Source organism: Salmo salar, chromosome 19, assembly GCF_965601325.2.
Source record: "Salmo salar chromosome 19, fSalSal1, whole genome shotgun sequence".
Lineage (NCBI taxonomy): Eukaryota > Metazoa > Chordata > Actinopteri > Salmoniformes > Salmonidae > Salmo > Salmo salar.
The window spans coordinates 43,755,906-43,780,222 of record NC_138309.1 but is presented as its reverse complement, the minus strand read 5'-3'; the positions used below and the strand labels follow the sequence as shown (position 1 = coordinate 43,780,222).

At 47.8% G+C, this 24,317-nt stretch overlaps 1 protein-coding gene across 2 annotated transcripts; it reads right to left on the bottom strand.

The window, feature by feature from the left end:
* Nucleotides 1-1,271: 1,271 nt before the first annotated feature.
* Nucleotides 1,272-17,579, bottom strand: slc29a3 (solute carrier family 29 member 3). Of its 2 annotated transcripts, none has more exons than XM_045702317.2 (10): nt 17,314-17,579; nt 16,330-16,572; nt 14,790-14,872; nt 13,012-13,090; nt 10,760-10,907; nt 8,057-8,219; nt 6,532-6,751; nt 5,624-5,708; nt 2,695-2,839; nt 1,272-2,109 (listed from the first exon to the last, which is right to left on the bottom strand). In XM_045702317.2, exons 1-10 carry the CDS (start codon nt 17,428-17,430, stop codon nt 2,004-2,006), a joined length of 1,389 nt encoding a protein of 462 aa, XP_045558273.1. In that variant the 5' UTR covers nt 17,431-17,579; the 3' UTR covers nt 1,272-2,003. The 2 variants fall into 2 exon arrangements, with proteins under 2 accessions (XP_045558273.1, XP_014013460.1); XM_014157985.3 differs by having other exon boundaries at nt 5,624-5,682.
* Nucleotides 17,580-24,317: the final 6,738 nt, after the last annotated feature.

Sequence of the window (24,317 nt, the reverse complement as noted above, 5' to 3'; positions counted from 1 at the left end):
CAGTTTGTTCTGTTCTGCTAACGGGCTAGCAACCACCGTGTGTTCTGCTATGCTAACGGGCTAGCAACCCACCGTGTGTTCTGTTCTGCTAACGGGCTAGCAACCCACCGTGTGTTCTGCTATGCTAACGGGCTAGCAACCCACAGTGTGTTCTGTTCTGCTAACGGGCTAGCAACCACCGTGTGTTCTGCTATGCTAACGGGCTAGCAACCCATAGTGTGTTCTGCTAACGGGCTAGCAACCCATAGTGTGTTCTGCTAACCGGCTAGCAACCCACCGTGTGTTCTGCTAACGGGCTAGCAACCCGTTTTACTGTATACATTAGCTTGATTAGGTTCTGCTTATTTTACTTTAACGTTTAGAATAAAGTCGACTCTGTGGCTTCGGTCTAGCCACTATCTGAAAAGTATGTCAAGGTAATTACACGATTAACTACAACATTTGCATTTGATTCTGTTGCCCAGCCTGCCAGTACGTCTTTCTGTCTGCCTGTCCACCTAGGATTTCCAATACCAGTCTGGAGAGTGGTAGTGACCACTGGAGGGCAAGCATGTAGAAACTCATCATCATGAAGTTAATCTATACCAATTGATACAAGTAGCCTAGGTCCCAAAATAACAGTTCACTTTGACCCAAGAGAATAATCCAGACTAAGAATTTGCCAAATGTACGATCACAATGGTATGTAGCCTATTTGTGTGCATAGCTGGAAATAGTTTGGGGGTGTTGGGGCTAACCCTAGGGTAAGGCTAAATGGGATGTGTAGAAATACAGCTAACCCTAGGGTATGGCTAAATGGGGTGTGTAGAAATACAGCCAACCCTAGGGTATGGCTAAATGGGGTGTGTAGAAATACAGCTAGGCCTAGGGCATGGCTAAAAGGGGTGTGTAGAAATCTGTTTTCATGCAGTAGCAGCCAGCCAGCCTTCTAGCTGTTTTCATGCAGTAGCAGCCAGTCAGTCATCTAGCTGTTTTCATGCAGCAGGCCTTCTATTTCTGTTCTCTCTAACGAGTCATCCTACATATTAGCTGGCTTTAAAGGGTTGGCAACATCACGAACATGATGCATGTACATAAACACAATGTGGTGTTATGCAGGGCCGGCTCCAACCATAAGCGACGTAAGTGGTCGCTTAGGGCCCCAGAGCATAGGTGAACGTGAGTAGATTATCTTAAACAATGGTCGGACATCTTGAACGTATTCTCCACTTCTTATTAAACCTCTGCGATGATAACCAATGTGATGGGTGGAAGGGAGAAGAACCGACAAAAGGACTTAACCATTTATTATTAAACTATCAAAAACAGGAAATATAGATGACTTGTTATATTACATGGAGAGAACTGAACCAACTCTGTAATGCCTTTGGTCAAATCATACAAACAATCCATACATTTACGTGGGTGTCTGCTGTCGCTTTATCTGATTGAATCTGGGTCTTCCTCCTCCTCCTCCTCCTCCTCCTCAGGATACAGTGGACTATGAGAACAGAGAAGTCCAGCCAGGTCGCTCAAGATCCACTGTGAAATTCGACGTCCGTCCAAGGTAAGCAGGACGTCGGGAGATGACTTCAAAACGGGCCAGTAGGAACAACGGTGAGTGTAGGGCGTTGTGGAACAACCATCAAGTAGGCCGTTGTGGACTGGGATGCTGGATGGGCGTATGCCGTGAGCTTCGGCACCGAGGGTCATGAGTTCAATCCAAGTACTTTTTGTTTTAACCCTAATCCCAAACCTTAACCATTCAGAGTTAATGCCTAAATTTAACCTTTGCAATTTGACGTTTATGGACAAATGTCGGATTCTGCATTGAGACCAAGCTTGTTGGAGAAGTCAGCCTGGATTTGCCATCTTTGTCCTCCTGTCTCCTCCTCCTCTTCAGATGAAGTGCACTATCAACACAGATAAGGCCGATCCCACAGCCAGTCCCAAAGTCAGGAAGAAGCTCATCACCACGCCTGTGGGCTCCGCCAGGTCCCGTGGCACCACCTTGGGTCCGTAGATCATGGGCAAGGTGCCCAGGTACCCGTTGGTGATGCCCAGGAGACAGATGAAGAAGACAGGAAAGAGGTCGTGGCTGAAGAGGACCGTGTGAAGGTGGTCTCTGGGCTAGAGGTTACACAAAGAAAATGATTATTAAAGACAAGTTGCTATAAGACAAACTAAATGAAAGCGAAGGTTGGGTCCTGGTCAAAAGTAGTGCACTAGTGCCATATAGACCATGGTCAAAAGTAGTGCACTATATATAGGGAATAGGGTGCCATTTGGGACACAATCAAAGCGCTGGCCCTCTTGGGTAGTTACAGGGGGGAGAAAAAAAGCTAATAGTCAATTTCATAACACATAAGTGTATTATAAGGCATTATAAAGGACGTTATAAAGCATTATACACATGTACTACATAGGTGTTACTAAAAAGACTATTAAGACGTGTTGCAATAAGAATAAAAAAAGTTTTTTTATTTTAAACAATTTTTTTATTTTTAACAAAGCTTATATTCAACTGAGTGCTGGTCTTTTAATTAAAAAAAAATCTTTGATGTGATCGACTGCCTGGTCATTGTCTAGCCAAGTGACAAGGAGTTGGCATGATAGCACAGACAGACTGGCTAATCCACGTTGGCTCCTCCAAGCACCCTTTACCTTATTTCCACTAGAGGATAAGAGTTGAGGACGTTCTCTCCTTTTCTATACCTGGTAGTTGCAGAACATGAGGAGAGGCACCAGGACTGTCCGGGAGAGGACCAGGGCAGGGAGGACTCTACTGGTGGGGCCTGGAACCTGCAGCCAGGCCGTGGCCTGACGACCACAGAAGTCAGCCACGTTGTAGAGGAAGAAGCTGGAGAGAAGATAATGACTTCATTATCCCCATGGTCCATATTCATAAAGAGTCTCAGAGTAGGTGATCTAGGATCAGGTCATAAAGCGTCTCAGAGGGTGATCTAGAATCAGGTTCTCCCTGTTCATGTAATCAATTTCATTATGATCTAAAAAGCCAAAACTGATCCTAGATCAGCCCTCCTCCTCTGTAACGCTTTCTGAATACAAGCCCTGTGCATACATGTGATGTCATATCAAGCATACATACATAGATACACTAAGACCGCATTAACTAGCTGTATAAGGCCATAAGCAAACAAGAAAATTGTCATCCAGCTCTTAGTGACAGGGGACTTTAATGCTGGAAAACTTAAATCTGTTTTTCCTCATTTCTATCAGCATGTCACATGTGGAACAAAACTCTAGACCACCTTTACCCCACACACAGAGACGCATACAAAACTCTCCCTCACCCTCCATTTGGCAAATCTGACCATAATTATATCCTCCTGATTCCAGGTTACAAGCAAAAAGTAAAGCAGGAAGCACCAGTGACTCGTTCAATAAGGAAGTGGTCAGATGACGTGGATGTTACACTACAGGACTGTTTTACAGCACAGACTGGAATATGTTCCGGATTCATCCAATGGCATTGAGGAGTACACCACATCAGTCACCGGCTTCATCAATAAGTGCATCAATGACCTCATCCCCACAGTGACCGTACGTACATATCCCAACCAGAAGCCATGGATTACAAACAACATCCACACTGACTTAAAGGGTAGAGCTGCCACTTCAAGGAACGGGACACTAACCTGGACGCTTATAAGAAATCCCGCTATGCCCTCAGACGAACCATCAAACAGGCAAAGCGTCAATACAGGACTAAGATTGAATCCTACTACACCGTCTCTGATGCTCGTCAGATGTGGCAAGGCTTGCAAACTATTACAGACTACAAAGGGAAGCCCAGTCATGAGCTTCCCAGTGATACGAGCCTACGAGACGAGTTAAATTACTTTATGTGCGCTTCAAGGCAAGCAACACTGAAGCATGCATGACGACTGTGTGATCACGCTCTCCATATGTGAGTAAGACCTTTAAACAGGTCAACATTCACAAGGCCACAGGGCCAGACGGATTACCAGGACTTGTACTCAAAGCATGCGCTGACCAACTGGCAAGTGTTTTCAACCTCTCCCTGTCTGAGTCTGTAATACCAACATGTTTCAAGTAGACCACCCTGTACCCAAGAATGCCGAGGCAACCTGCCTAAATGACTACAGACCCGTAACATTCATGTCTGTAGCCATGAAGTGCTTTGAAAGGCTGGTCATGGCTCACATCAACACCACCATCATCCCAGAAACCTTAGACCCACTCCAATGTGCATACCGCCCCAACAGATCCATAGATGATGCAATCCTCTATTGCACTCTACACTGCCCTTTCCCACTGGGACAAAAGGAACACCTATGTGAGAATGCTATTCATTGACTACAGCTCAGCGTTCAACACCATAGTGCCCTCAAAGCTCATTGCTAAGCTAAGGACCCTGGGACTAAACACCTCCCTCTGCAACTGGATCCTGGACTTCCTGACGTGCCGCCCCCAGGTCGTAAGGGTAGGTAGCAACACATCCGCCACGTGATCCTCAACACCGGGGCCCCTCAGGGGTGCGTGCTTAGTCCCCTCCTGTACGCCCTGTTCACCCACGACTGCGTGATCAAGCACGACTCTAACACCATCGTTCATTTTCCAAAGACACAGTGGTAGGCCTGATCGCCAACAACGATGAGACAGCCTATAGGGAGGAGGCCAGAGACCTGGCAGTGTGGTGCAAGGACAACAACCTCTCCATGAACGTGACCAAGACACCCACATTCTCATCGACGGGGCTGTAGTGAAGCAGGTCGAGAGCTTCAAGTTCCTTGGTGTCCACATCACCAACAAACTATCATGGTCCAAGCACACCAAGACAGCTGTGAAGAGGGCACGACAACCCCTTTTCCCCCCTTAGGAGACTGAAAAGATTTGGCATGGGTCCTCAGATCCTCAACAAGTTCTACAGCTGCACCATCAGGAGCATCCTGACCTGTTGCATCACTGCCTGGTACGGCAACTGCTCGGCATTTGACCACAGGGCAATACAGAGGGTAGTGTGTACGGCCCAGTACATCACTGGGGCCAAGCTTCCTGCCATCCAGGATCTCTGTCCCAAGCGGTGTCAGAGGAAGGCCCTAAAAATTGTCAAAAACTCCAGCCACCCTAGTCATAGACTGTTCTCTCTGCTACCTCACGGAAAGCGGTACCGGAACGCCAAGTCTAGGTCCAAGATGCTTCTAAACAGCTTCTACCCCCAAGCCATAAGACTGCTGAACAATGAATCAAATGGCCACCCAGACTACACCCCCCCCCCCCCCCCCTTTTTTTAAATGTGGCTGCTACTCACTGTTTATTATCTATGCAGTCACTTTACCCCTACCTAAATGTACAAATTACCTCAATTACTTTGACTAACCTGTACCCCCGCACATTGACTCAGTACCAGTACCCCTTGTATATAGCCTCGTTATTGTTATTATTCTTTTTTTAAATGTATTTTTTACTTTTGTTTATTTAGTAAATATTTTCTTAACCTCTTATTTTTCATAAAACTGCATTGTTGGTTAACGGCTTGTAAGTAAGCATTTTACGGTAAGGTCTACACTTGTTGTATTCAGCGCATGTGACAAATACAATTTGATTTAATTTAGACACCTACTGACAAGATAAAGAGCCAAATCAGTCTGATTCTCACCTGGTGATGGGGGTGAAGTATGTTGTTGTCCAGGGGCTGCCACTCTTCTGGTTAACAGACTAAGAAGAGAAGACAACACGCTGTCCTGGTTAACAGACAGAGAAGAGAAGACTACACGCTGTCCTGGTTAACAGACAGAGAAGAGAAGACTACACGCTGTCCTGGTTAACAGACAGAGAAGAGAAGACTACACGCTGTCCTGGTTAACAGACAGAGAAGAGAAGACTACACGCTGTCCTGGTTAACAGACAGAGAAGAGAAGACTACACGCTGTCCTGGTTAACAGACAGAGAAGAGAAGACTACACGCTGTCCTGGTTAACAGACAGAGAAGAGAAGACTACACGCTGTCCTGGTTAACAGACAGAGAAGAGAAGACTACACGCTGTCCTGGTTAACAGACAGAGAAGAGAAGACTACACGCTGTCCTGGTTAACAGACAGAGAAGAGAAGACTACACGCTGTCCTGGTTAACAGACAGAGAAGAGAAGACTACACGCTGTCCTGGTTAACAGACAGAGAAGAGAAGACTACACGCTGTCCTGGTTAACAGACAGAGAAGAGAAGACTACACGCTGTCCTGGTTAACAGACAGAGAAGAGAAGACTACACGCTGTCCTGGTTAACAGACAGAGAAGAGAAGACTACACGCTGTCCTGGTTAACAGACAGAGAAGAGAAGACTACACGCTGTCCTGGTTAACAGACAGAGAAGAGAAGACAACACGCTGTCCTGGTTAACAGACAGAGAAGAGAAGACTACATAATATAACATAAAAGACAAGATAATAACTTAATTGTCCCCAAGTTGACTATTGTTTTAGAATACAGTTTGCGTTCTAGACTAGCAGCTCTGTTTACCCTCCTCAGAACTGTCATTGTTAATAAGGCGACATCTTAGTCCTTCTACCTGGATCCCAGAGGAGACGGCAGGGAACACCGTTATGGAGATGAAGAACACGTAGAAGACACAGAAACCCAGGAGCCATGTCTTCTGAAGGATGGGTTTTAGAGGAGGGATGGACACGGAGGAGACCGTGCTCGTTGGTGCCCCCTCCTGGCCGTCCACCTCATCACGGGGCTCTGGTTGAGACCCTGCACTGTTAAACTCTGCTGCCAGCATGTAGTGCCTGAGGAAGGGAAACGGTTTCAGTAGGGAAAGGGAAAAAGGGGAGATACCTAAGTCAGTTGTACAACTGAATTCATTCAATTGAAATGTGTCTTCCGCATTCAACCCCTCTGAATCAGAGAAGTGCTGCCTTAATCGACATCACGGTATGCAACATTTAAATCATGTATCATCTATGCAATAACATTGGTAACACCTGTCAGTATATGCTTTATTACTTGTTAGAACTATGTATAAGCCTTTATAATGTAATATTAAAAGGTCTATAATATGTTGTCTCTCTATGTAATTAAGTCATTTAGTAAGAAGTCATTGACCTTTAGCACTTGTAATGTATTAGAACAAACAGAAGTTAATGCTGAATAGTATAAAATACGTCCAACAAGCTTTTGTTCAAAACACTTCCTGGTTTACTTCTGGGTCAAAGGAGACATCTGTGAGAAGTTTTTTGACAAAGGCTCATATCAAAAGGTTTTAACAAACAGAAACTGGGAAGTGTTTATTTTATTCTCAGTATCAATAAAGCCTTTTTCCTTGGTTTCGGGAGAGGAGACTAGTTTCATTTAACTGTGGTTTGCCTGACCACAACAAGACAAAACTCAGAGTCACTACAGTTCCTCATTATCTCTCTCCACATCTCCCTCAGCCTCTCTGACACGTGTGCATGCACATCATTGTACAGTCTATATTAGGTGTACCCTGTAATGACGTTTGGCCTTCAGTAGCCAGTCCACCCGCTGTCCCCAGTCCACCCGCTGTCCCCAGTCCACCTGCTGCTGCTCCAGTTTCAACTGTTCTGCCTGTGGCTATGGAACCCTGACCTGTTCACCGGATGTGCTACCTTGTCCCAGACCTGCTGTTTTCAACTCTCTCCCTCTTTACCGCACCTGCTGTCTCGACCTCTGAATGCTCGGCTATGAAAAGCCAACTGACATTTACTCCTGAGGTGCTGACCTGTTGCACCCTCTACAACCACTGTGATTATTATTGACCCTGCTGGTCATCTATGAACATTTGGCCATGTTCTGTTATAATCTTCACCCGGCACAGCCAGAAGAGGACTGGCCACCCCTCATAGCCTGGTTCCTCTCTAGGTTTCTTCCTAGGTTTTGGCCTTTCTAGGGAGTTTTTCCTAGCCACCGTGCTCCTACACCTGCATTGCTTGCTGTTTGGGGTTTGAGGCTGGGTTTCTGTACAGCACTTTGAGATATCAGCTGATGTAAGAAGGGCTTTATAAATACATTTGATTGATATGGTGAGAGTGAGATTGCTGTGCGTGTGTGTGTGTGTGTGTGTGTGTGTCTACCGTGAGTAAGCCAGTTTGGGCAGCAGCAGGTACATGATGATACAGAGAAGGATGAAGACATCAGCCGTCAGGAAGTAAGCTAGAGCGCTGTCAGTCACATCTTTAGCTGCTGCCAAGTCCACTATGGAGGCTATTGCACTGATTGTACCACCCATAGCCTGGCCTGGGAGAGAGGGAGGGGGATGGAGGGAGAGAGGGAGGGGGGAGAGCGGGATGGGGAGAGGGAAGGAATGGGGGAGAGAGAGGGATGGGGAGAGAGAGAGAGATGGGGAGAGAGAGAGAGATGGGGGAGAGAGAGAGAGAGATGGGGGAGAGAGAGTGATGGGGAGAGAGGGATGGGGAGGGGTAAGAGCGGGATGGGGGAGACCGGGAGGGGGAGAGAGAGAGGGGGATGGGGGAGACGGGGATGGGGGAGAGAGCGGAAAGGGGAGGGAGAGAGCGGAAAGGGGAGGGGGAGAGCGGAAAGGGGGAGAGCGGGATGGGGGAGGGAGATAGGGATGGGGAGAGAAGGATGGGGGAGAGAGAGAGGGATGAGGGAGGAGGAGATAGGGATGGGGAGAGAAGGATGGGGAGAGAGAGAGGGATGAGGGAGGGGGAGAGAGGGTTGGGGAGAGAGGGATGGGGAGAGAGAGAGAGATGGGGGAGAGAGAGAGAGAGATGGGGGAGAGAGGGATGGGGAGGGGTAAGAGCGGGATGGGGGAGACCGGGAGGGGGAGAGAGAGAGGGGGATGGGGGAGAGAGAGAGGGATGGGGGAGAGAGCGGGATGGGGGAGGGAGAGAGGGATGGGGGAGAGCGGGATGGGAGAGGGAAGGAATGGGGGAGAGAGAGGGATGGGGAGAGAGAGAGATGGGGGAGAGAGAGAGATGGGGGAGAGAGAGTGATGGGGAGACCGGGAGGGGGAGAGAGGGATGGGGAGGGGGAGAGCGGAAAGGGGGAGAGCGGGATGGGGGAGGGAGATAGGGATGGGGAGAGAAGGATGGGGGAGAGACAGAGAGATGGGGGAGAGAGAGCGGGATGGGGGAGAGAGAGCGGGATGGGGGAGAGAGAGGGATGGGGGAGAGACAGAGGGATGAGGGAGGAGGAGAAAGGGATGGGGAGAGAGAGAGGGATGAGGGAGTGGAAGAGGGGGTTGGGGAGAGAGGGATGGGGAGAGAGAGAGAGATGGGGGAGAGAGAGCGGGATGGGGGAGAGAGAGCGGGATGGGGGAGAGAGAGGGATGGGGGAGAGAGAGGGATGGGGGAGAGCGGGATGGGGGAGAGGGGAGAGCGGGGATGGGGGAGAGCGGGATGGGGGAGAGCGGGATGGGGGAGAGCGGGATGGGGGAGGGAGAGAGGGATGGGGAGAGAGAGAGAGATGGGGGAGAGAGAGCGGGATGGGGGAGAGAGAGCGGGATGGGGGAGAGAGAGGGATGGGGGAGAGAGAGGGATGGGGGAGAGGGAGAGCGGGATGGGGGAGAGCGGGATGGGGGAGAGCGGGATGGGGGAGAGGGAGAGCGGGATGGGGGAGAGCGGGATGGGGGAGGGAGAGAGGGATGGGGGAGGGAGAGAGGGATGGGGGAGGGAGAGAGGGATGGGGGAGGGGGAGAGAGGGAGAGCGGGATGGGGGAGAGCGGGATGGGGGAGGGAGAGAGGGATGGGGGAGGGGGAGAGAGGGAGAGCGGGATGGGGGAGAGCGGGATGGGGGAGGGAGAGAGGGATGGGGGAGGGAGAGAGGGATGGGGGAGGGGGAGAGAGGGATGGGGAGAGAAGGATGGGGAGAGAGGGATGGGGGAGAGAGGGATAGAGGGATGGGGGAGAGAGGGATGAGGGATGGGGGGGGGAGAGAGGGATGAGGGATGGGGGAGGGAGAGAGGGATGGGGGAGGGAGAGAGGGATGGGGGAGGGAGAGAGGGATGGGGGAGGGAGAGAGGGATGGGGGAGGGAGAGAGGGATGGGGGAGGGAGAGAGGGATGGGGAGAGAGAGGGATGAGGAGAGAGAGGGATGAGGAGAGAAGGATGGGGAGAGAGGGATGGGGAGAGAGGGATGGGGAGAGAGGGATGGGGGAGAGAGGGATGGGGGAGAGAGGGATGGGGGAGAGAGGGATGGGGGAGAGAGGGATGGGGGAGAGAGGGATGGGGGAGAGGGGGAGAGAGGGATGGGGGAGAGAGGGATGGGGGAGAGAGGGATGGGGGAGAGAGGGATGGGGGAGAGAGGGATGGGGGAAAGAGGGATGGGGAAAGAGGGAGTGAGCGATGGGGAGAGAGGGATGGGGAAAGGGATGAGAGAGGGATGGGGAAAGAGGGATGGGGAAAGAGGGAGTGAGCGATGGGGAGAGAGGGATGGGGAAAGGGATGAGAGAGGGATGGGGGGAGAGAGCAAAAGGACTGACTGTGTTATGCTGTTATAAAATGATGTCTGGATTAAGCAGGAGAAGGAAGTCAAATCAGCTGATGAGAGTTTCAGTTGTTGGTATGAAAGCCCAGGTTATGAGGCATCAATGTAAGCAGATACAGAGAGTCTCAAAGGGAACAGTTCAGGTATGCTATGGTTTGTTATCATGTAGATTAGACTGTTGGGTATATAATATTGGCTAAGTATGGTATGTAGACAGATTCATCTTCCCAATATGAGAGACTAAGTGTGTGTGTGTGTGTGTGTGTGTGTGTGTGTGTGTGTGTGTGTGTGTGTGTGTGTGTGTGTGTGTGTGTGTGTGTGTGTAATACCTGATATGAGTGCCTGTGATATCCTCATGGGGAAATGCCCACTGATCCCGAACACAGAGCCAGAGAAGAGGTTGGATGCCCCACTGACCATAGCAACACTGGCTAAAGTCCCAAAGAAGAACTGTTCTCTACAGCCAGACGAATCCACCTGTACAGCAGTATCAACTTTAATGTCCTGAGGTGAAAACTGTCTTAGACACGCATACAGTACCAGTCACAAGTTTAGACACACCTACTCATTCCAGGGTTCTTTACTTTTACTATTTTCTACATTGTAGAAGGAAAGAAATTCCACAAATTAACTTTTAACAAGGCACACCTGTTAATTGAAATGCATTCCAGGTGACTACCTCATGAAGCTGGTTGAGAGAATGCCAATGCAAAGGGTGACTGCTCAAATATAAAATATATTTTTTTGGTTACTACATGATTCCCATGTATGTTATTTCATAGTTTTGATGTCTTCACTATTATTCTACAATGTAGAAAAAAGTAAAAATAAAGAAAAACCCTGGAATGAGTAGGTGTGTCCAAACTTTTGACTGGTACTGTACATTACGGCTGTATACAAAATGAACTGTACATTACAGACTTGACATTTACACAATAAACCATGTTACCATGTCATTTTGTAAAGCCATATATACACACTACCGTTCAAAAGTTTAGCTTCACTTAGAAATGTCCTTGTTTTTGAAACAAAAAAGCACATTTTTTGTCCATTAAAATAACATCAAATTGATCAGAAATACAGTGTAGACATTGTTAATGTTGTAAATGACTATTGTAGCTGGAAACGGCAGATTTTTTTATGGAATATCTACATAGGCGTACAGAGGCCCATTATCAGCAACCATCACTCCTGTGTTCCAATAACACATTGTGTTAGCTAATCCAAGTTGATCATTTTAAAAGGCTAATTGATCATTAGAAAACCCTTTTGTAATTATGTTAGCACAGCTGAAAACTGTTGTCCTTATTAAAGAAGCAATAAAACTGGCCTTCTTTAGACTAGTTGAGTATCTGGAGCATCAGCATTTGTGGGTTCGATTACAGGCTCAAAATGGCCAGAAACAAAGACCTTTCTTCTGAAACTCGTCAGTCTATTCTTGTTCTGAGAAATGAAGGCTATTCCATGCGAGAAATTGCCAAGAAACTGAAGATCTCGTACAACGCTGTGTACTACTCCCTTCACAAAACAGCACAAACTGGCTCTAACCAGAATAGAAAGAGGAGTGGGAGGCCCCGGTGCACAACTGAGCAAGAGGACAATTACATTAGAGTGTCTAGTGTGAGAAACAGATGCCACACAAGTCCTCAACTGGCAGCTTCCTTAAATAGTACCCACAAAAACCAGTCTCAACATCAACAGTGAAGAGGCGACTCTGGGATGCTGGCCTTCTAGGCAGAGTTGCAAAGAGAAAGCCATATCTCAGACTGGCCAATAAAAATAAAATATTAAGACAGGCAAAAGAACACAGACACTGGACAGAGGAAGATTGGAAAAAAGTCCTTAACAGACTAATCTAAGTTTGAGGTGTTCGGATCACAAAGAAGAACATTCGTGAGATGCAGAAAAAAATAAAAGATGCTGGATGAGTGCTTGATGCCATCTGTCATCATGGTGGAGGCAATGTGATGGTCTGGGGGTGCTTTGGTGGTGGTAAAGTGGGAGATTTGTACAGGGTAAAAGGGATCTTGAAGAAGGATGACTATCACTCCATTTTGCAACGCCATGCCATACCCTGTGGACGGCGCTTAATTGGAGCCAATTTCCTCCTACAACAGGACAATGACCAAAGCACAGCTCCAAACTATGAAATAACTATTTAGGGAAGAAGCAGTCAGCTGGTATCCTGTCTATAATGGAGTGGCCAGTACAGTCACCAGATCTCAGCCCTATTGAGCTGTTGTGGGAGCAGCTTGATGATATGGTACGTAAGAAGTGCCCATCAAGCCAATCCAACTTGTGGGAGGTGCTTCAGGAAGCATGGGGTGAAATCTCTTCAGATTACCTCAAATTGACAACTAGAATGCCAAAGGTCTGCAAGGCTGTAATTGCTGCAAATGGAGGATTCCATGACGAAAGCAAAGTTGGAAGTACACAATTATTATTTCAATTAAAAATCACTATTTATAACCTTGTCAATGTCTTGACTATATTTCCTATTCACTTTGCATGAAAACAAGGACATTTCTAAGTGACCCCAAGCTTTTGAACAGTAGTAGATATATATATATATATTACATACCTTGACCATGACCGTGGTCACTATGAACACAGCCAAGATGATGAGCAGAGAGGACAAGATACGCACCGCTGGGGACAACCTGAGAGAGACAGAGAGAGAGAGACTGACTGAGAGAGACTGCCTGACTGAGGGATTGGCATCACTCTGTTCTAGCACTGCGTTCCCTTACATCAGGGAGGCAAGTCGAAGTTCGGTAGCCGAAGTCTATGCCCCACCGTCGCTGACTGGTCAACAGTAACCCACAGTAACGGTGGGACGTGATTCTTCAATGTGTTTGCTGTCATTCAATGAGAAAGAGGAGAGGGCACAAGCTAGGCCCTAAAACGCCGTCACTGTCAACATTTATGACACATTTCTTGATTTATTTTTGAGATCGTGTTTCTGCCTATGTTGTTGCTACAGCGGCTCGAGGGACAAAACAACAGTAATATTATGTAAGACGTTCGCTTCGCCTATCCGTGTTCTGCTAGGAGCGAACCAAACCTACGTATGAGGATGCATTAATGGAATGGTGTTGCTGATCAACCAGGAAGTAGCTCGAGTGGATTAAATTAGACTGCAAGACTGCTCAACACATGACCTGGGTTCAAGTACTATTTGAAATCTTTCAAATACTTTTGAGCGTTTGCTTTAGCCTACCTGGAGAGCTAGGTGGGCTGGGTTTGAAGTTTAGAGACCATTCTGTTGGTCCCATTGTGCCAGGCAAGCTCAAATCAAACACATATAAAACTATTTGAAATGATTTAAAATACTATTTGAACCCAGGTCTGGTCAACACATGAGAGACTGGGATTGTGTTATTCATACCTACCTGCCACTTTAAACTAATTACACATAAGATAATATGTACTTCCTTAACTTACAGAGAAGTGAAATGTGTCTTTATGCTCACCACAGAGACACACCCAGAGGGGATGGAGGCAATGGGCCATCCGCAGCGTAGAACCACTAGAGCAATTATCAGGGGTCAAGTGTCTTGCTCAAGGGTAAAACATCTTTAATACGTAACATTCTGTTCAGCCAGAGGGATGGAGACTATGTTCATAATTGTAGACATCTACATTGTCTCAGACTGATCCCAGATCTGTTTGTGCAGTCGTGAGTTGTAACTAGGAGTTGGCAAGACAGCACACACAGATCTGGGATCAGGCTTACCCAATGCCTTTAGTAGAGGTGATTCAGCAACTCTTGGAGGACAATGGATGCTAATACAAGGAAAACCTCTAAAGAAGGCCAAAACGTGTTCGTTTCAGGAAGTAGCAGTGATGCCTTCCCTTAACACGTACATTTAAAAGGTCCAAACACACTGCAGGACTGTAAAATGAAGGTCACAGTGTGGAAGGATACTGAGTCCTTTATATCCAGAACAGACCATCTGTTTGGCTGAGAGAACATGTGACCTCACTGGCTCCAGTGTTTATAGCCTGGCCTACTGATAGGCTGACTGAATCTGGTCCCTCTAATGATGTTCTCTGAAAGGGGGATTTGGCCTCTGTGTGTATTTTGTATGTGTGTGTTACCTGTTAACTAGTAGGTAGTTGAGGACTAGACAGAGGAGGTTACCTGTTAACTAGTAGGTAGTTGAGGACTAAACAGAGGAGGTTACCTGTTAACTAGTAGGTAGTTGAGGACTAGACAGAGGAGAATACCTGTTAACTAGTAGGTAGTTGAGGACTAGACAGAGGAGAATACCTGTTAACTAGTAGGTAGTTGAGGACTAGACAGAGGAGGTTACCTGTTAACTAGTAGGTAGTTGAGGACTAAACAGAGGAGGTTACCTGTTAACTAGTAGGTAGTTGAGGACTAGACAGAGGACTGAAGGCACAGTGGAGGCTATGGCCAGATAGCTCTCAAAGTACTCCTGTCAAGGCCAGAGGAAAACATTTACATTTTAGTCATTTAGCAGACACTCTTATCCAGAGAGTCTTACAGTCAGGGCACTCATCATAGTCCTTCCCACTCACAGCCCGTCATCCCTTATGCAGGTTGAAAATGGCAGATTTAGTCTGAATTGAAACACAGTGGCTGTACAGTAACATGCTATAGATGACATCAGAGCTCAGTGGCTGTACAGTAACATGCTATAGATGACATCAGAGCTCAGTGGCTGTACAGTAACATGCTATAGATGACATCAGAGCTCAGTGGCTGTACAGTAACATGCTATAGATGACATCAGAGCTCAGTGGCTGTACAGTAACATGCTATAGATGAGGTCAGAGCTCAGTGGCTGTACAGTAACATGCTATAGATGACATCAGAGCTCAGTGGCTGTATAGTAACATGCTATAGATGACATCAGAGCTCAGTGGCTGTACAGTAACATGCTATAGATGAGGTCAGAGCTCAGTGGCTGTACAGTAACATGCTATAGATGAGGTCAGAGCTCAGTGGCTGTACAGTAACATGCTATAGATGAGGTCAGAGCTCAGTGGCTGTACAGTAACATGCTATAGATGAGGTCAGAGCTCAGTGGCTGTACAGTAACATGCTATAGATGAGGTCAGAGCTCAGTGGCTGTACAGTAACATGCTATAGATGAGGTCAGAGCTCAGTGGCTGTACAGTAACATGCTATAGATGAGGTCAGAGCTCAGTGGCTGTACAGTAACATGCTATAGATGAGGTCAGAGCTCAGTGGCTGTACAGTAACATGCTATAGATGAGGTCAGAGCTCAGTGGCTGTACAGTAACATGCTATAGATGAGGTCAGAGCTCAGTGGCTGTACAGTAACATGCTATAGATGAGGTCAGAGCTCAGTGGCTGTACAGTAACATGCTATAGATGAGGTCAGAGCTCAGGTTCTCCATTTGATCCACAGTACCAAGGATGACATGACGTTATACCCTGTGAACACAACCTGCCGTCATGACTCCTTTCTACAGGCACCAAAATTACAATCTGTTTGTCTGAAGTGGCTTTTGGAACGGCTAACACTGTAGTATCATATTTTATACCTTAGCTAGCCATGTTGGCAATAGAATCATCTTTAAAATTACACCCACCTGTTACAGATTATTATCTATGTAATCTTTATTTAACTAGGCAAGTCAGTTAAGAACAAATTCTTATTTACAATGACGGCCTAGGAACAGTGGGTTAACTGCCTTGTTCAGGGGCAGAACGACAGATTTGTACCTTGTCAGCTCGGGGATTTGATCTTGCAACCTTTCGGTTACAAGTCCAACGCTCTACCCACTAGGCTACCTGCTGCCCCGATTGCGATTTATAATTGTGTTGCAAGTGAAAGAGCACTTCAATTCCTACAGCTGTCAAAGTGATTTAATGCAGTAGACACACACAACTTCACTGACTCACACTAAGGTCTGAGCGAGGCTCCTCTCCGTGATCGTCAGTATTATTGCTCAGCTTGTAGGTCCAGTAGTGTTTAGCTGTAATGAAGAAGTTCCAGGGCAGCAGGGAGCCGATACCCAACAGGAAGAAGATCATGTACACCATACAGTACGAGTCTTCTGGACAGTGGCGGGAGGCTAGGGGCCTCCCGGTGGCCCCCGGGGGTCCTGCATGGTGCTGCTTGGGCAGGAGAGGGGCCCTGTCTATCTACAATGTAAGGAAGTGGATATGTTACGGGTAAATGTGGGGAAAGGTTATAAAAGTTAGCATTGGGTTAGAGTACCGTTGAAAATAAAGCAGTTTGATATAGACTATAAACACTATAATGTCCAGCGCCTTTAGATTTCTGCCTTTCTAAATGACATGGTGTGATGTGTACACACACACACACACACACACCGCTAGCAGACTCTTTTATGATTGCTAAATACTGCACAATTTATTCCCACTTTCCCCAAAACACCTGTAAATATTGGACTATAAATTGTTCTTTCCTGTTTTATACTGATGCTAAAATTTTTATTCTATTCTACTGAGACATTTACTTGATGTCGGTATTCTTCTCTTGTATCATGTCTTGTTGCACGGTCCTGAAGGAACCTGCAGTCAGCATTTAGTTGTGTGGTGTAATACCATGAATATCCTGTGTGTGTGTGTGTGTGTATATATATATATATATATATATATATATATATATATATATATATATATATATATATATATATATAAAACATCAACAAGTTTGAAGATGTATTAGCTGTGTGTATATACACACACACACACACACACACACACACACACACACACACACACACACACACACACACACACACACACACACACACACACACACACACACACACACACACACACCACACACACACACACACACACACACACACACACACACACAGCTAATACATCTTCAAACTTGTTGATGTCGTTTACCTCATCAGGAACCTGTCCCTCCATCTCCTCGTCAGACATAGAGGAAGCGTGGATGGGAGAAGCTGGCCAGTAGGAGTTTACACTGGCCTGTAGAGACTCTGTACCATCAGCCATCATCACACACAGGGGGATGGGGAATGGACAATAAGAGGGAGACAGAGAGGAGAGAGGGATGGATGGAGGAGAGAGGGATGGAGAGGGACAGGAGGAGACAAGGAGAGAGAAGGACAGAGACAGGGGAGGGGGAAGAGGGAGGAAAGGAGAGAGGGTGGAGAGTTTCTCCAGGGGTGTGTAAGACTGCTCTACCCAAGGTTGAGGTCCATAGTGTGGGGGAAAGACTCAGGCGACACTGGGGACCAGGGCAGTACGGGCAGTCAGGCTGACACTGGGGACCAGGGCAGTACGGGCAGTCAGGCTGACACTGGGGGCCAGGGCAGTACGGGCAGTCAGGCTGACACTGGGGGCCAGGGCAGTACGGGCAGTCAGGCTGACACTGGGGACCAGGGCAGTACGGGCAGCCAGGCTGACACTGGGGACCAGGGCAGTACGGGCAGCCAGGCTGACACTGGGGACCAGGGCAGTACGGGCAGCCAGGCTGACACTGGGGACCAGGGCAGTACGGGCAGCCAGGCTGACACTGGGGACCAGGGCAGTACGGGCAGTCAGGCTGACACTGGGGACCAGGGCAGTACGGGCAGTCAGGCTGACACTGGGGGCCAGGGCAGTACGGGCAGTCAGGCTGACACTGGGGGCCAGGGCAGTACGGGCAGTCAGGCTGACACTGGGGACCAGGGCAGTACGGGCAGCCAGGCTGACACTGGGGACCAGGGCAGTACGGGCAGCCAGGCTGACACTGGGGACCAGGGCAGTACGGGCAGTCAGGCTGACACTGGGGACCAGGGCAGTACGGGCAGTCAGGCTGACACTGGGGGCCAGGGCAGTATGGGCAGCCAGGCTGACACTGGGGACCAGGGCAGTACGGGCAGTCAGGCTGACACTGGGGACCAGGGCAGTACGGGCAGTCAGGCTGACACTGGGGACCAGGGCAGTACGGGCAGTCAGGCTGACACTGGGGACCAGGGCAGTACGGGCAGTCAGGCTGACACTGGGGACCAGGGCAGTACGGGCAGTCAGGCTGCAGCACCTACAGACAGAGGGAGGAAGGAGAGAGGAAGGACAGAGAAGGACAGAGACAAGGGAGGGGGAAGAGAGAGGAAGTATAGAGAAGGACAGAGACAGGGGGGGGGAAGAGAGAGGAAGGAGAGAGAAGGACAGAGACAAGGGAGGGGGAAGAGAGAGGAAGGAGAGAGAAGGACAGAGACAAGGGAGGGGGAAGAGAGAGGAAGGAGAGAGAAGGACAGAGACAAGGGAGGGGGAAGAGAGAGGAAGGAGAGAGAAGGACAGAGACAGAGGGAGGGGGAAGAGAGAGGAAGGAGAGAGAAGGACAGAGACAAGGGAGGGGGAAGAGAGAGGAAGGAGAGAGAAGGACAGAGACAAGGGAGGGGGAAGAGAGAGGAAGTATAGAGAAGGACAGAGACAAGGGAGGGGGAAGAGAGAGGAAGTATAGAGAAGGACAGAGACAAGGGAGGGGGAAGAGAGAGGAAGTATAGAGAAGGACAGAGACAAGGGAGGGGGAAGAGAGAGGAAGTATAGAGAAGGACAGAGACAAGGGAGGGGGAAGAGAGAGGAAGGAGAGAGAAGGACAGAGACAAGGGAGGGGGAAGAGAGAGGAAGGAGAGAGAAGGACAGAGACAAGGGAGGGGGAAGAGAGAGGAAGGAGAGAGAAGGACAGAGACAAGGGAGGGGGAAGAGAGAGGAAGTATAGAGAAGGACAGAGACAAGGGAGGGGGAAGAGAGAGGAAGGAGAGAGAAGGACAGAGACAAGGGAGGGGGAAGAGAGAGAAGGACAGAGACAAGGGAGGGGGAAGAGAGAGGAAGGAGAGAGAAGGACAGAGACAAGGGAGGGGGAAGAGAGAGGAAGTATAGAGAAGGACAGAGACAAGGGAGGGGGAAGAGAGAGGAAGGAGAGAGAAGGACAGAGACAGGGGAGGGGGAAGAGAGAGAAGGACAGAGACAGGGGAGGGGGAAGAGAGAGGAAGGAGAGCTCACATGAATGCATTTGACCAACGACCATGACAGTTATAGTACTGAATATAGATAACTGAATGCAGTTATCTGTACCATGTAACAGGAGCACACACATCCTCCACGCTTATAAAACAGGAAGTTCAGGATGACCGTGACCCATGACATCAGCACATGACCCACAACACTACCACTCAGATACTTATAGACATACGTGTGTGTGTGTGTGTGTGTGTGTGTAACACCATGGTAAAAGGATGTCACGGACAGTTAGGTTAGAGGTGAGAGAGCATTAGACATAGCTGCTTGTGTTCCACTTAAAAGTGGAATGTGAAAACTTCCTCTCCTCCCTAGTTGAGACAGTCTACCTCTGTGTCTATATAGACCTAACACCACAGTTAACTGTTAAAGACAGGTCTATATAGACACAGAGGTAGACTAACACCACAGTTAACTGTTAAAGACAGGTCTATATAGACACAGAGGTAGACTAACACCACAGTTAACTGTTAAAGACAGGTCTATATAGACACAGAGGTAGACTAACACCACAGTTAACTGTTAAAGACAGGTCTATATAGACACAGAGGTAGACTAACACCACAGTTAACTGTTAAAGACAGGTCTATATAGACACAGAGGTAGACTAACACCACAGTTAACTGTTAAAGACAGGTCTATATAGACACAGAGGTAGACTAACACCACAGTTAACTGTTAAAGACAGGTCTATATAGACACAGAGGTAGACTAACACCACAGTTAACTGTTAAAGACAGGTCTATATAGACACAGAGGTAGACTAACACCACAGTTAACTGTTAAAGACAGGTCTATATAGACACAGAGGTAGACTAACACCACAGTTAACTGTTAAAGACAGGTCTATATAGACACAGAGGTAGACTAACACCACAGTTAACTGTTAAAGACAGGTCTATATAGACACAGAGGTAGACTAACACCACAGTTAACTGTTAAAGACAGTCCTAACTTCTACCATAGTTGGAATGTTTCATCTGTCCTTGACTGGATAAAACAAGAAAGAAAGTATCAAACTATGTAGGAGAATGGTGGGAATCCAGCTAACTTCTGGAAAGTAGTTCAATCTCTGAAACACCCCCCCCCCCCCCCCTAAGATCTGGAAAGTAGTTCAATCTCTGAATCCCCCCCTAAGATCTGGAAAGTAGTTCAATCTCTGAATCCCCCCCTAAGATCTGGAAAGTAGTTCAATCTCTGAAACCCCCCCTAAGATCTGGAAAGTAGTTCAATCTCTGAATCCCCCCCTAAGATCTGGAAAGTAGTTCAATCTCTGAAACCCCCCCTAAGATCTGGAAAGTAGTTCAATCTCTGAAACCCCCCCCCTCCCCAAAGGGTTTTGACCTGGACCCCCAGAGGTACGCGCAATGCTGTCGGGGGGTACGCCAAAATAAAAATGTGATTCATTTTTTTAAATGATTAATAATGAATGGAGGAGCCTCGTTTCACTGCCAAAAATAAAATTAAACCGTTTAGTGTTCAGCGAAATAACAACACAATGTCAAATACAGGTAGGCTAGTCAAATAATAACATCCAATCACATTAACCGTTACTCTCTCGCGGGAAACCTTCACTCTTACTCAGATATTTAGAAACGAAAAATGACCATTTGAAAAATAAGCCACGGGAGTTTTTTTTAGCGAGAATAAAGATGACTTTTGAGTAGTAAGACATGTATAAAAGCAACATATACCATTAATAAGAAGGGGCTAGAAGCGTCTTATATGGTGAGCTACTGAGTGGCTAGGACAGGCAAGCTCCAAGCTATTGTGGAGGACTTAATTCTTCCTGCTGCGGTGGATGGGACAATGCTGGGGGAAAGGCCCAAAAAACTATACAGACAATGCCTTCATTAAACAACACTGTTTCACAACGCATCAGTGACATGGCAGGAGATGTTCTGAAACAATTACTGCTTTGCATACAAGCCAGTGAATTCTATGTGTTACAGCTGGATGAGTCAACAGACGTGGCAGGCCTGGCACAGCTCCTGGTAAATGTCTGTTACATTTATGGGGGGTCAATTAAGGAAGACATCCTCTTCTGCAAACGACTGGAACAATAGCACAACAGGAGAGGATATTTTTGTGACAACTTTATGACATCAAATGGACTTTGGTGGTCAAGATGTGTTGGTATCTGTACTGATGGCACAAAAGCCATGACAGGGAGACATAGTGGAGTGGTAACGCGCGTGCAAGCAGTTGCTCCCGACGCCACTTGGGTACACTGCAGCATCCACTGAGAGACTCTTGCTGCCAAGGGAATGCCTGACAGCTTGAAAGACGTTTTGGACACCACAGTGAAAATGGTTAACTTTGTTAGAGCAAGGCCCCTGAACTCTCATGTATTTTCTGCACTATGCAATATGGGCAATGACCATGTAACGCTTTTACAACATACAGAAGTCCGCTGGTTATCAACGGGAAAGTATTTACACGTTTCTTTTTTTTATTGTGAGACGAGCTTAAAGTTTTCTTTACTGACCATAATTTTCACTTGTCTGACCGCTTGCATGATGATGAGTTTCTCACACAACTGGCCTATCTGGGTGATGTTTTTTCTCGCCTGAATGATCTGAATCTAGGATTACAGGGACTCTCCGCAACTATACTGCTCAAAAAAATAAAGGGAACACTTAAACAACACAACCTAGATCTGAATGAAATAAATAATCTTATTAAATACTTTTTTCTTTACATAGCTGAACGTGCTGACAACAAAATCACACAAAAATAATCAATGGAAATCCAATTTATCAACCCATGGAGGTCTGGATTTGGAGTCACACTCAAAATTAAAGTGGAAAACCACACTACAGGCTGATCCAACTTCCTCACACAGGAAGCGGCGCAGGTCCTAATCCAGGCACTTGTCATCTCCCGTCTGGATTACTGCAACTCGTTGTTGGCTGGGCTCCCTGCTTGTGCCATTAAACCCCTACAACTCATCCAGAACGCCGCAGCCCGTCTGGTGTTCAACCTTCCCAAGTTCTCTCACGTCACCCCGCTCCTCCGCTCTCTCCACTGGCTTCCAGTCGAAACTCGCATCCGCTACAAGACCATGGTGCTTGCCTATGGAGCTGTGAGGGGAACGGCACCTCCGTACCTTCAGGCTCTGATCAGGCCCTACACCCAAACAAGGGCACTGCGTTCATCCACCTCTGGCCTGCTCGCCTCCCTACCTCTGAGGAAGCACAGTTCCCGCTCAGCCCAGTCAAAACTGTTCGCTGCTCTGGCACCCCAATGGTGGAACAAGCTCCCTCACGCCGCCAGGACAGCGGAGTCAATCACCACCTTCCGGACACACCTGAAACCCCACCTCTATAAGGAATACCTAGGATAGGATAAAGTAATCCTTCTAACCCCCCCTTAAAAGATTTAGATGCACTATTGTAAAGTGGTTGTTCCACTGGATATTATAAGGTGAATGCACCAATTTGTAAGTCGCTCTGGATAAGAGCGTCTGCTAAATGACTTAAATGTAAATGTAATGTCCTTAAAACAAGTCAAAATGAGGCTCAGTAGTGTGTGTGGCCTCCATGTGCCTGTATGACCTCCCTACAACGCCTGGGCATGCTCCTGATGAGGTGGCGGATGGTCTCCTGAGGGATCTCCTCCCAGACCTGGGCTAAAGCATCCGCCAACTCCTGGACAGTCTGTGGTGCAACGTGGCGTTGGTGGATGGAGCGAGACATGATGTCCCAGATGTGCTCAATTGGATTCAGGTCTGGGGAACGGGCGGGCCAGTCCATAGCATCAATGCCTTCCTCTTGCAGGAACTGCTGACACACTCCAGCCACATGAGGTATAGCATTGTCTTGCATTAGGAGGAACCCAGGGCCAACCGCACCAGCATATGGTCTCACAAGGGGTCTGAGGATCTCATCTCGGTACCTAATGGCAGTCAGGCTACCTCTGGCGAGCACATGGAGGGCTGTGCGGCCCCCCAAAGAAATGCCACCCCACACCATGACTGACCCACCGCCAAACCGGTCATGCTGGAGGATGTTAAAGGCAGCAGAACGTTCTCCACGGCGTCTCCAGACTCTGTCACATGTGCTCAGTGTGAACCTGCTTTCATCTGTGAAGAGCACAGGGCGCCAGTGGCGAATTTGCCAATCTTGGTGTTCTCTGGCAAATGCCAAACGTCCTGCACGGTGTTGGGCTGTAAGCACAACCCCCACCTGTGGATGTCGGGCCCTCATACCATCCTCATGGAGTCTGTTTCTGACCGTTTGAGCAGACACATGCACATTTGTGGCCTGCTGGAGGTCATTTTGCAGGGCTCTGGCAGTGCTTCTCCTGCTCCTCCTTGCACAAAGGCGAAGGTAGCGGTCCTGCTGCTGGGTTGTTGCCCTCCTACGGCCTCCTCCACGTCTCCTGATGTACTGGCCTGTCTCCTGGTAGCGCCTCCATGCTCTGGACACTACGCTGAGACACAGCAAACCTTCTTGCCACAGCTCGCATTGATGTGCCATCCTGGATGAGCTGCACTACCTGAGCCACTTGTGTGGGTTGTAGACTCCGTCTCATGCTACCACTAGAGTGAAAGCACCGCCAGCATTCAAAAGTGACCAAAACATCAGCCAGGAAGCATAGGAACTGAGAAGTGGTCTGTGGTCCCCACCTGCAGAACCACTCCTTTATTGGGGGTGTCTTGCTATTGCCTATAATTTCCACCTGTTGTCTATTCCATTTGCACAACAGCATGTGAAATGTATTGTCAATCAGTGTTTCTTCCTAAGTGGACAGTTTGATTTCACAGAAGTGTGATTGACTTGGAGTTACATTGTGTTGTTTAGTGTTCCCTTTATTTTTTTGAGCAGTGTATATTCAATGTGCGGGACAAAATTGAGGCTATGATTAAGAAGTTGGAG